At 37.7% G+C, this 13,784-nt stretch overlaps 3 protein-coding genes across 4 annotated transcripts in view; 1 reads left to right on the top strand and 2 right to left on the bottom strand.

Moving 5' to 3' along the window:
- LOC123592936 (olfactory receptor 13C3) overlaps positions 1 to 13,784 on the bottom strand; it is a 331,436-nt gene that overhangs the window by 88,647 nt on the left and 229,005 nt on the right. The gene's annotated exons all lie outside the window — the stretch shown is intronic.
- Positions 3,822 to 4,760, top strand: LOC123592943 (olfactory receptor 13C3-like). Its single transcript, XM_045468383.1, has one exon. It carries the CDS (start codon positions 3,822 to 3,824, stop codon positions 4,758 to 4,760), a length of 939 nt encoding a protein of 312 aa, XP_045324339.1.
- LOC123592947 (olfactory receptor 13F1) lies at positions 10,345 to 11,268 on the bottom strand. Its single transcript, XM_045468388.1, has one exon. It carries the CDS (start codon positions 11,185 to 11,187, stop codon positions 10,345 to 10,347), a length of 843 nt encoding a protein of 280 aa, XP_045324344.1. The 5' UTR covers positions 11,188 to 11,268.

Consider the following 13,784-nt stretch of genomic DNA (forward strand, 5'->3'; position numbering starts at 1 on the left):
TCTTCAAGTAGCTAAGTCAATAAAACAAAATGAAAAAAATTATAGAAAGTTAAAAAGTTTCCTTCTAGAAAGTTAGAGGGCTTGACTTCTGGCTTGGATAAAAAGTCACAGACTTTCCTTAGGTCTCTTACAACACTAAAATAGTGCCCAGATGAAGTCCAAGGGCATTGAACCACAGAGTGGTTAATTCTTATCAAACACCAGGAGTTGGGAGAAGGGGATTAGAGGTTGGCTAGGATCCAGGCCAGTTCAGATCCTTTTCAAATAGGAATGTCATCTTCTAAACAGTAATTCTGTGCTAGGCATCAACAGCCTGCATTCTCCTTTGATAACACATGATTAAGTCAAGAACTCAAGTCCCCTATCTTGGTGTAGCTCCTAAAAACACAAAACACTCTTCTTTGGAAGCTTTTGAGAGCAGGGATTATAAATGCTCTCTGTCTACCAGTAACAGTGGGTTCCTTCTAATAACCTGATAGGACACACCAGTACAGCTCAGCCTCAATGTGTAGTTTCTAGGCACTTGAGGCAATAATTGTACTACTTAAATTATTTTAACATTCTTTATTCTGAGTTAGTCTTCCTAAAATAACTGGACACTTGCTTTAGTGTTTTTCTCTTTTTTAATAATATGCCTTCTTTATCTTGATCTATTTTAAAAACTGAGGTAATTCAGAAGAATATGAGAAAGGTCTCTAAGATAACCATTAATGTTTTTGGTATTCCTTTCCAATCTTTCTATGCTGTCTAGGCTATCTTGGTTTAAGTTTTAGTTTTGCAAAAAAGAAGAAAAATGCTGTAGTTTTGTTTCTGTTTCCAACTTAATCATTTTCACATAATTTAAACATCCTTTTTGTTGTAATACAAAATTGTCACATTGTCATATTAATAAGTTCATAATGGACAATCAAATTAGTGCGCCATGATTATTTAATAATTCCCCTGCCATGAGCTAAGAATGAAAAACTGTTTCAAAAATGATATCCAGTAATGGCAAAGATTTAGTAAAAAAGGAATTATTTATTATATATTTAGCATGGAAAGTGATTTATTAAAAACTATCCAGAATATTAAAAGTTTTCATTCACTTATTCCCAGGAAACTATTTTAGTGAAGTAAGCTAAAATGAAGAAAAGATTTGTCACAATGCTATTAAACAAGAGTGTTTGTCGATTGCTTCCTAAAAGTTACACTAGCATTACAAGAGTAATGAAGGTAATTTCCTCTATACAGTCCATTATCCTCCTCCCCCGACCATTTGAAAGCGTTAAAGCACAGTGGTGGTTTCTCTTATGTTTGTAAGTGAAAATTTTTTTACAGCAACTATCTCTGAACTGTCAGGATACCAGATGTATACCATCATTATTTGCTACAAGTAATTTCCAAATAGAAATCAACTTTTAGGAGATGTTCCTAGAAAAGAAAGGAGAGGGTATTTGATGTGATTCACATGTCCCCTGAAGTAACAGATCCCAGACAACTGATACTCCTTCAAAGCCTCTATCAAAATTTTATTTTCAGATTAAGAGTAGGGTGATATATGCATCTACAGTCAATCATATTCCAGTCTTAATACCAAATAGAAGTATATCCTATCTTACCCCACCCTTCCTACCCTCTTTGTAATGTATGCCTGCAAAGCCTGGTCAGCTTGAAATGGATGAGAACCCTCTTTTCCATAGCTAATAGATGTATAAACATCGTGTTATGCTGATGAATATGTTTCACCATTGTATACTGCAGTTGTCATAGAAAGCAACATAACCCGTTGTCAAATGACTATCACAGAGAGAAATGCCAAACCTATATCAGAAACAAAACCTTGTTTAATTTTTTAATGTTTATTTATTTTGAGAGAGAGAGAATGGGGAGGGAAGGGCAGAGAGAGAGGAGAGAGAGAATCCCAAACAGGCTCTCTGCTAACAGTGCAGATGGACGCAGGGCTCGATCCCAGGAACTGTAAGATCATGACTAGAGCCTAAAGCAGGAGGAAGGCGCTTGACCAACCGAGACACTCAGGTGCCCCATACAGGCTTGTTTAAAGATATTAACTGGAAGAGCACCTAGGTGGCTCAGCTGGTTGAGCCTCCAACTCTTGATTTCGGCTCATTATCTCACAAGTCATGAGATCGAGCCCCTGATCATGCACTGCACTCTCTCTCTCTCACCCAAAATAAATAAAAAAACATTAAAAAAAAACTAACTACAAACTCATCCATTGGATCAGTCTTTTTCTTTTCCTCAGGGTGTTTTTAAGTTAGGTAAAACCTTTGAGAATGAAAAGGTGTTTTCAAAATTATGTTCTTTGATTTAATAACTATGAAAAGGTCAGCTACTAATATCTACTCTTTAAATTTTTTCAAATTAAAGTTATTTGCCCCATGCTCTATGATGCACAACTCAGATGCTTGAGCTGATCTCAAATTCCTTTTTTGGAAAATATTGGCCCCAATCGTAAATTCCACAAATGGAAGAGAAAGGACTTTAATATGGACAGAAACAAAAAACAGGCTCTTCTGTATGTAGTTTGACTGCTTGTATATCTAAAATCTAAAGAACACAAAACTGAGTGCAATACACTCACACAGATGTCTCAACTCCAAGTGTCACAGAATGTTCAGTTTTGCATTGTCTACTATTCGATTACAGTCCTACATACAAGGGAAGCAGTAGTGGCATTCTGCAATAGCAATGGGGAGAAATGGTCTAAAAGGCCTTGCTATTCATGTGAGTTCTGCAGACAGCAACAGCAGCAGCATCTGAGAACAAGTTAATAAATTCAGATCTTACAATCAATTCAGACCCACTGAGTTAGAATCCTTTACAAATTTCCCCCATGTGACTTGTCTGTATACTAAAATTTGGAGGTACTCCACTAGACAGGTGGTTTTCTTCCACATTGAACATAAGCATCATCTGGAGAACATTATTTAAAAAGATGTCTGATCACAACTCCTTAGACAATTTACATAATTCTGAGAGGGTAAGAGCATGTTGTTTAAAAAGGGCAGGTGAGTGGGGCCATGGTGACTCAGTCTTTTAAGCATCTGACTTCGGCTCTGGTCATCATCTCCTGGTTCCTGGATTCAAGACCCACATCTGACTCTCTGCTGTCAGCACAGAGCCGCTTTGGATCCTCCAAATCCCTCTCTCTCTCTGCCCCTCCCCACGAGTGCTGTCTCTCAAAAATAAATAAAATTTTAAGAAATTAAAAATAAACAAAAAGGGCGGGTGAAATACAGTCAGTAAATGCAGACTGAATAGTGGCTCACCATTGTGTTTTTGTATACATTTTACCTCTATGAATTTCACTTTCCTCAGAGAATTATAGTGATGATAAAATGAGTAATATGTGTAGATATATGTAAATTATAAAACCATAAACCAATGGGATTGTTAATCACTGCCATGAAATAAAATCAAATAGTTATTTTTAACAGATTAAGCATAAGGTTTCCAAAATGATGATATGCAAAGTGGAGTCTGTGGGTCCAAAGAACAGGAAATAATAGATGTTTGTTAAGATGCCAATAGTTCTTCCCTGCCTCAGAACTGTGTATCACAAATTCAGGAAATGGAATACAGAAACCTATATTTTTAAAGAGCTGTCAATGTAATTATTACACATCTTCAATCCCTTCCCTTATGAGTCAGAAAAGAAATTCAAACAGTTAACCTTAGAGCTCTTAGTACCACTGCAGCTAGTGTGGACACACTTGGTGCCCCTCCTCCAGTGATATCTGCACATGGTAATATGCACTGACGCGTAATGCTCACATGGAGTTTTCTCTTCTGGATTACTCCAGGTATAAAAAAGTAAAATGGACAGGATGAACTGGACAGAGATTGAGTTCATTCTGCAGGGACTTTCTGAGTACCCCAAAGTGGAAAAACTCCTTTTCGTCATGTGCTTGATGATGTACCTGGTGATCCTGCTGGGGAACAGCCCTTTGATCATAGTAACTCTCCTGGACTCCCACCTCCAAACGCCCATGTACTTCTTCCTTGGTAATCTTTCCTTCCTAGATATTTGTTACACATCTTCCTTTATCCCCTCAATGTTGATTCACTTCCTATCAAAGAAAAAAACCATCTCCTTCCTTAGATGTGTTGTTCAGATGTCTGTCTCCTACACTATGGGGTCCACCGAGTGCGTGCTTCTAGCAGTGATGGCATATGACCGTTACGTGGCCATCTGTAACCCTCTGAGATACCCCATCATCATGAGCAAGGCACTTTGTATTCAGATGGCAGCCCTCTCCTGGGGACTGGGCTTTCTCAATTCACTGACAGAAACTATACTTGCAATACGGTTGCCCTTCTGTGGAAAAAATGTCATTAACCACTTTGTTTGTGAAATATTGGCCTTTGTCAAACTGGCTTGCGCAGATATTTCCTTGAATGAGATTGCTATAATGTTGGGCAATGTAATATTTTTGTTTTCTCCATTATTGTTAATTTGTATCTCCTACATTTTCATCCTTTCTACTGTACTAAGAATCAATTCAGCAGAAGGAAGAAAAAAGGCCTTTTCTACCTGTTCAGCCCACTTAACAGTAGTGACTGTGTTTTATGGGACAATCCTCTTCATGTATATGAAGCCAAAGTCCAAAGACTCTGCTGTTGACAAACTGATTGCTCTGTTCTATGGAGTAGTCACTCCCATGCTCAATCCTATCATCTATAGCCTGAGGAATACAGAGGTGCTTGGAGCTATGAGAAAATTGATGAATAGACACTGGTTCTGGAGAAAAGGATGAAAAACTTATACCTTTGAGTTCATGCACAAAATAAGCTCATAGATTTGAGGCAAAAGCTTTTCATATAAAGAGAACAATAAAGATTGTATGCCAAATTACAGAATTTAGGAGTTGGAAGAAATTTGAAGACAATAACTTCACCTTTTATGAAAATGACTGTTATAAAAATGTAGACACTACTGGTATAAGAAGTGAGTAAACTTTAAGAAATAAGAAAAAAATGAAATTAAGCTTTTCCAAGAAAATCCAGTATGTCTTCTTCAACTGATGGGGTTATATCCAGATAAACCCATTGAAAGTTGAAAATATCATAAGTCAAAAATGCCTGTAGGGGTGCCTGGGTGTTTCCATTAATTGAGCATCTGATTCGGCTCAGGTCATGATCTCATGGCTTGTGAGTCTGAGCCTTGCATCGGGTTCCATGCTGATAGTTCAGACCCTGAAACCTGCTTCAGATTCATTGTCTCCCTCTCTCTCTGCCCCTTCCCCACTCATGTTCTCTCTCTCTCTCTCTCTCTCTCTCTCTCTGTGTGTGTGTGTGTGTCTCTCTCTGTGGCTTTCTCTCCTCTTCCTTCTCTCTCTCTCTCAAAAACATTTAAAAAATTAGAAAAAGAAATGCATTTAATTTACTAATCTACTGGACATCAGAGCTTATCCTAGCTTAACTTGAACATGCTCAGAACACTTACATTACCCTATAATTGGTCAAAACTATCTCATACAAAGCCTGTTTACAATAAAATGGTGAATGTTTCATTTAATTTATTGAGTACTGTACTGTATGCAACTGGGAAACAGAACTCTTATGATCATGTTGCTCAGACTGGACGCTGAGCCACTGCTTACCACAAAAGAATATCATACCACATCTTACTAGCCCAGGAAAAGATCACAATTCAAATTTTAAAGTATGGTTTCTACTAATGCATATCATTTTCACATCATTGCAAAGTCAACATATCCTAAGTCAAACCATTTTAATGTATGACCATCTGTATGTATGTCTATTGAACAAGTAAAACACGTATTTTTCAGTTCCCTTTCAAGAGAACTACTTGAGGTTTTCTGTTTGTCTGTTTGTTTATTCCTGATTTTTGTTTTACCCAAGGACTTGACCTGGCCCCAACCTAACCTGGCCCCTACGTATTTTCCCTTCTTCTTTCCCTCCTCATATTTCTCCCATGTTTGAACAAGCTGTGCTTCTTCAATTATATATCATGTTATTTACACCTAAAGACAACAGCATATGCCACTTCATCTCCAGCATCACATTTCTCTTTCTATGGTAACAGCTTGCAATCTCATTAAACACAACTCAAGTGTTAGATCTCCTACAAATCCTTTGAAACCTTACTGGGTTAGTTATTCCCTCCTGTATGCTGTGCTGAATTTTATCTCTGTTATGGCTATTTTCCTTTTATACTATTATCATTTGTTGGTTTCTGAAATTTACCCAATGGCAGAACTCACTGTTCTCTGTATGAAGTCTAATGTAAAATAAATTCTAATAGTAGGAAGTAATTAATTACTGAATTAACATTTTTAAATAATAGTAAAATGTAGTCCAAGTAGTTGATATAATACAGGGAGGTAAGAGAACTTGAATTTATGTATTATTTCATTGAACTAAACAACATATCCAAAAGCTTTGGGTAAAATAGCAGCTAATATTAAATGTATGGACATACAAGGGCAGATAAAAGAATGATAAATATACTGAAGAGGTCATTTTGGCTGGGTAAGGCAGAAATAATATCAGTGTATAATTATTCTGTAATAAGCAATTGCTGGAAAAAAATATATTGCTGGAAAAAAAATTGGATAAACCCTTCTTAAGGAATACTGACAATTTCACTCTTTCAGAAGCAATAGTCATTTTAAATATTTCCTTTCAAAGAAATCCCCTTGAAATTGCTAGCAAATGATAATTGTACTTTTATTTTTTATGTGATTACCTAACATCTATTTGTACGTAATACAGGTGAGCTGCCTGGTACAGTCCCACAGCCTGAGATGGATGAGGAGAGTGGCTCTTCTCAAGGGCCACCCAGCAAAGGTTTCAACAACCCAACAGAGTTCAGAAAGGAATCCCTGCTTGTTCTGCCCAGCAGGATGTTTGGGGGTCTGATGGAATAAATAAAAGGTCAACATGAAAGGGAGACCCAGTTCAGGTAGTCAGAACCCAGTAGAATCAAGAGGACACCCACACAGGGAATGATTCAGTTCAGACTGTCAGAGAAAAAGTGAAAGACAGAAAAAGAGATAACGTGGGGTATTTTATGCTTATATCCCTAGATATAATGATATATATGGTTATAGCCCTAGATATCCCTAGATACCACCAAAGTGATAGGCTAGACTTGTAACAACTCATAGATGTTTCTCAAACATTGAAATCACAGAAAAATTCAAAAAAATTTTAATGTTTACTTATCTCATACAAAGAGAGAGAGAGAGAGAAGGAAGAGAAGAGAGGGAGCAAGTAGGAGAGGGGCAGAGAGAAAGAGGGAGACACAGAATCCAAAGCAGGCTCAAGGCTCTGAGCTGTCAGCACAAAGCCTGACACAGGGCTCGAACTCACAAACCAGAGATCATGACCTGAGCCAAAGTTGGGTGTTTCACTGTCTGAGTCACCCAGGTACACCAAAATCACAGTAAATCCAAACTACCTGGAGCTAGAATCTATCCAGAAAAAAAAAAAAATCAAAAACTGACTCTATCAAAGGATAGAGTCCATCATCCTAGCTGATTGACAAGTGGTCTTTTGGAATTAGCCAATATGAACTTTTAAATAATTATTATAACTATATCAAATAAACTATTCCCATTTCATAGACAAGGAAATTAGGTTCGATGTTTAAGAAATTGCCTAAATTCAGGATGCCTGGATGGCTCCATTGGCTAAATGTCCAACTCTTGATTTCAGCTGAGGTTCATGGGTCAATCCCCACACATCCTGGCCTGGGGGTGGGGGGTGGAGACTGTCAGTACAAAGCCTGCTTGTGATTCTTTCTCTCTCCCTGGCTCTTTGCTCCTCACCTGATCACGCGGTGTTCACACACACTCTCAAAATAAATAAACATTAAACAAAAATGAAATTGGCTGAGATCACTAAGTTTATATACAAACCAAAAAAAATGTAATTCTTTTTTTTAATTTAAATTAAGTTAGTTAACATATAGTATAGTATTGGTTTCATACGTAGAATTTAGTGAGTCATCACTTACATATAACATCCTGTGCTCATCCCAACAAGTGCCCTCCTTAATGCCCATCACCCATTGAGCCCATCCCCTTACCTACCTCCCTGCTAGCAACCCTCAGTTTGTTCTCTGTGTTTAAGAGTCTTATGGTTTGTGTCTCTCTCTGTTTTTATCTTATTTTGCCTTCCTTCCCCTCTGTTCATCTGTTCTTTCTTAAATTCCACATGAGTGAAATCATATGATATCTGTCTTTCTTCCCCTGACTTATTTTGCTTTTAACACACACCAGTTCCATCCATGTTGTTGCAAATGGTAAGATTTCATTCTTTCTGATCAAGTAATATTTCATTATATGTATTGTGTATGTATGTATATATATATATGTATATACATGCCACATCTTCTTTATCCATTCAATTCATCAGTTGGTGGACATTTGGGATCTTTTCATAATTTATTGTTGATAGTGCTGCTATGAACATTGGGGTGCATGTGCCCCTTTGAATCAGCATTTCTGTATACTTTGGATAATTTACTCTATATCCCAAGTGTACTATTCTTTCACCTTTACCACAGCTCTACCAATAACAAGAAAATATAACCAACTATTTTATACACAGTTGTCCTAAATTATTCCCTAGAGAGTCCAACCATCAGTGCACAGTCAATTAGTCAACCAACTTACGTCCCTATCTTTGTGAAGTCATCATTCTTAGGCTTCTCCTCTCATCCAATCAATGGCTGCATCAGAGTTCTTTACTTAGACCAATGGACCAATTATCCTGATGACTGTTTATTCATATCTGAGATCAAATCCAGCCCTACAACCCTGTAATTCCCATATTCATCCTATCTTCTTCATCCCATTGCTTTCTGGATTCAAGGCATCACAACAATTTCATTGACTTTGGTGAGAGCTTCATGATAAAGAGCAAATGAGTTTTGCACACTGACCTCACATTTAGTCATCTGGTCCAGAAAGGACATACAAATGTCACAAATACGGATGAGTGTACATTTTTTAATTCCTTGTATATTGTGGTTTATATAATAAGATATATTCATGTATTTCCACATTGCACATGATTTTAGTGGGTTTGGAGTACTGTATACTTTATAATATAAATATAAATATTTATAATATAAATATAATATAAATATTTATAAAATAAATATATATAAATAATCGTGTATAAAATAAATATAAATTATATCATGTATTTTGTTTCTAAATGCTTATGGCTTCATTTATACCCATGGATTTATGCATCAAGGTGTCAGCAGAAACACAATCAAAAAGGGAAGTTTCTTGTAGTTTCACTGAAACATCCTGCAGCTTCTTTGAATTTACTAAATAATGTCAACATTCGAAGACCAACAACAAACTGCTAAACTGTCTGTTATTTTTTCCAGACTGGCACTCCTCTACCCCATTTCTATTCAGTATGTATTTGTGCAGACCTTCTCCATTTGTACATAGACATTCAAATCACTCACATCTACCTCCATGCACAAATATTTCCACACACACATGTAAAACACAGTCACACTTTGTAGACTATGCAATAACTTCCAAAAAATTTAGCAATGCTGAAAAAGAGGTTGTACTGGTTTCCTAACACTACCATAACAAAATAGCAGAGACTTGATTGGCTGAACAACAGAAATTGACTTGCTCATAGTTCTGGAGGATAGAAGACAAAGATTAAAGTGTTGGCAGGTTTGATTTCTTCTAAGGCCTCTCCCTGGCTCTCAGATAGCCGCTTTCTTGCTATGTCCTTGCTTCTGTGTGTGAGCAACCCTCTGTACCCATGTGTGTCTAAATATCTTATTTTCTCAAAATGACACAACTCCAATTGTATGAGGGCCCACACTGACAGCCCTCATTTTAACTTAATCACCTCTATAAAGGCCATATCTCCAAATGTAGATACATTCTGAGGTACTGGGGATTACAGCTTCAACATAAGTTTTGCAGAGACACAACTCAGCCTAAAACAGAGGTTAATAATAAACTATTTAAAAAGTCTACTATAGTTTTTACATTTGTATATTACATGCACATAATTTTGAATACTAACAATACACTAACTTAATGTTAAAAGCTATACTTACATTCTATCACCCAAAACAAAATATTGAAATTTGTCACCATGAGCCCTTTTTATGTAAGATTTCAGATATGCTTATGTAACATATGTCTATATTATCTTAGAGTTTCAGCAGTCAGTCAAGGAGGGAACTTAGGAAATCTTTAAAATGAGTGTCTTGAAAAATCATTCTTTAAAATGAGTGTCTTCCCCTCTTATCCCAGTTTTCTGGTGTGTATTGACCACATCAATACACCCCTTAGATTAATGTTATGATTTGCTATGGGGGATTTAAAAAGCACACAGAGGGTTCCTAATCAGCAATTTTTTCACAGCTGCTTTTACCTCTTTGTTCCGTAAACTATAAATGATAGGATTCAACATGGGGGTTAATCCAGCATATACCAAAGCCATAAATTTGTCTATTTCCTGTGAATCTACAGTGGAGGGCTTCAGGTACATGGAGAGAGCTGTCCCATAGAACAAAACCACCACAGTCAGGTGGGCTGCGCATGTTGAAAAGGCTTTGCTTCCACCATCCACTGAGCTGATTCTCAGGATGTTGGAGAGAATGAACGCGTAAGAGACACAAATGCGGAGCATCGGCATAGGAAGAAGAAGTACGCTGATCACCAGCATGATTAACTGCACCCTGGAAGTATCCACACAAACTAGTTTCAAGACAGCCAGAATTTCACAAGTGAAGTGATTGATGATGCTACTTCCACAGAGAGACAGCTGCAGCACAGATACTGTTTCCACCAGGGCGGTGAGGCAGCCTGTCATCCAGGAGCCAGCGGCAATCTGCACACAAGCCCTCTTGTTCATGATGATGGGGTATCTCAGAGGGTTGCAGATGGCCACATACCGGTCATACGCCATCGTGGACAGGAGCACACACTCAGTGGAGCCCATGGCAAGAGAAAAGTACATCTGAGTGGCACATCCTGAGAATGAGATGGTGTTTTTCCCTGAAACAAAGTTTGTCATCATTGGAGTGAGAGCAGAAGAGGTGTACCAGATGTCTAAAAAGGAGAGGTTGCTGAGGAAGAAGTACATGGGTTTGTGTAGGTGGGAATCCAGGATGGTGATGGAGATCAGAATGATATTACCCAGCAGGGTGATCAGGTACATCAGCAAGCACAGCACAAATATGATGACCTCAACTTTGGGGTAAGGAGTAAACACCAGGAAAATAAAATTGGAAATGACTGTCAAGTTGTCTTGGCCATTTTATGCCTCTGTGATTATCTACAGTAGTGAATGAAAATATACATTGTTATATATATGAAAATTAAATTCTACCATCTTTCAAGGGGATTAGCTAGGGGTACTTTAAAAGGATCATTATTCTGGCAATACCATGCTAATTACTCACTCATTCATTCATTTGTTGAATACACTACAAGTCACTGAAGATCTCTTTGCATTACCTAAAAAGCTACTCTTGGGCAGCTCAGAATAAAATATCACACAGTCAAGTAAAGAAATAAATACAATTAACATCACATAAATACACCCTCGGGTACCATGAGAACACAGAGGGTAAGAATCTTAGCTCTGTGTTAGGAACACTGGTCAGTGAGACATTGTGACACTTAGTTTAATCAAAAAAGGCATTCGACCTGGGGCGCATGGGTGGCTCAGTGGTTGAGCATCAAACCTGGATTTGGCTCAGGTCATGATCCCATGGTCAAGCCCCGCACAGGTTCAGTTCAAGCCCCATGTCAGGCTCCACACTGGCAGTGCGGAGACTGCTTGGGATTCTCTCTCATTCCCTCACTCTCTCGTCTCTCATCTGCTCACATTCTCTCTCTCTCAAAATGAATAAACAAACTTTTAAAAAAACGCATTATACCTAATCGAGTTAAGGACCACAGGAGGCTTGCTGGGGAAAGAAAAAAAATTTTGTAAAACGTTACATGGAGAAAGGATTTAGTTGCATTTCATAAACCTGCTAATTATGTGTTGTAACACATGGATATGCGGTACACTATAAATAGAAGATAAACCTGTGTCCAATCACTATCGCACTACCTGATTTCCATTTCCAAGAGGGCATTTTTGAATATGGAATCATCCTGAGCCCACGCTTTCTTAGAAACAAACTGATTTTCAAAGTTCAGGATTTTATAATGCAATTCTAATTACTTGTGATGTATCTCACAATTAGTCACATATGGGAACATGTTTAAAAACCACTGTCCTATAAGTAGAGCTCAAATGCAATCAATCACACACACTCAAGCCTCACATCCTCATCATTGCCTACTTCTCCAACCTCATCTTCCAACACTCCAGCTCCAGACTCTGGTCTGAAACAACAACCAGCTTGTCATTTCTCATACTTATCATGCCATTTTATATTTTTACGTCTATAACCAACAGTTCATCTACATGCTGTTACCTTTCTCACCAACTCCAATCTTGTTTTTCATGAATATTTATCCAGTCATCAAAACTGTATGCCACTGTCTCAAGTACAGCTTCGTTCTTTATGTATACCTACATTACTCAAGTATATTACACTGAACAATAGCCACATGTGCACATCCCATTGGCTCCCACCCCTGGTACAACTGAGCTTCTCCAGATCTCGTCCCCCATAATACTAGCAAAGAATAACTTACACTCAAGATTTTTAATAACACACCACTCCCTTGAACATGGACAATGTTTGGTACATATTCAAATAAGAACATTTTCACTATTGGTCCCTGTGCCAACTTAAAAGCCTAAGATTTCTCAACTGCTCATTTAGATCTGCACCCTTATCTGTAACATTAAAGAAACCAGTTCATTTAAGAAACAAAGACGATGAGCTCTTAGCTTTAAATATTTGACATAGAGTGAGGTGGGGAAGGCAATGACCATTTGTACTCTTAGGAGAGGTTGAGGTGTTCCCCAATCATCTTCTGAAGGGTTTTAGACCACTGTCCTCTGAGTGTAAGAATTGGACTCTAAATCCAACCATGCTACTTACTGGTGTGCATAATCAGGCAAATCACTTGGCCTCTTTGAAATCAGTTTGTTTGGTTTTTTTGTTTTTTGTTTTGTTTTGTTTTTTTTTTTGTAATCTATACAGGAAGATGACAATTCCTAGATTAACTTATTTTAAAATTCTTTTTCCACCACCCAATTCCATGGCCTCTCTAATATTTCAGAACATCACAAAACGTTTATGATTTCATCATCTCCCTGCTTTTCTTTCAGAGCTATACCTGCCTATGCTAACCCAGGGCTGGTTCACACTGGCTCAGATAAAAAACTTAGTACTTCTTCATAATCTATTAAAATGTCAACCTCCAATCCATAGGTGAATAGGAAACACCTGACTGATTATTTCCAGAAAGGTGATTGTTAAAGGTTTCTGCTCTTTAAAGCTCATTTGGGTCAGCACACACCATGCTTCCACTGAGGGCTTCTCTAGTGGTCTTTCCCCACTCAGCACCCAGTTTTCCTACTCTAGCTCTTGCTCTTCTTGCTTTCTCTTCTTTCTTCACTACTGTCTGGTCTTTTCTTATAAACAAAATAATGATGTCTTTTTCTCATGCAGATTGCGTCCCTATTCTTTCCCTTATCCTTCCTTTACAATGCTTGTAAGAGTCTCACCTATCCTAAGTCATTTTATTGAGATACTTTCCCTAAAATGACTTCAGATGCCAGGGCTAAGATAACCAAATGTTTTCCAACAATCTCTTCCCTTTTCCTTCCCAAATGTCAGAGCCAGA

Source organism: Leopardus geoffroyi, chromosome D4 (assembly GCF_018350155.1).
Source record: "Leopardus geoffroyi isolate Oge1 chromosome D4, O.geoffroyi_Oge1_pat1.0, whole genome shotgun sequence".
NCBI classification, from domain to species: domain Eukaryota; kingdom Metazoa; phylum Chordata; class Mammalia; order Carnivora; family Felidae; genus Leopardus; species Leopardus geoffroyi.

What these genes read in the sequence shown, in the direction of transcription:
- LOC123592947 (XM_045468388.1), bottom strand. Translation starts at nt 11,187, where the DNA reads ATGTACCTGATCACCCTGCTGGGTAATATCATTCTGATCTCCATCACC.
- LOC123592943 (XM_045468383.1), top strand. Translation starts at nt 3,822, where the DNA reads ATGGACAGGATGAACTGGACAGAGATTGAGTTCATTCTGCAGGGACTT.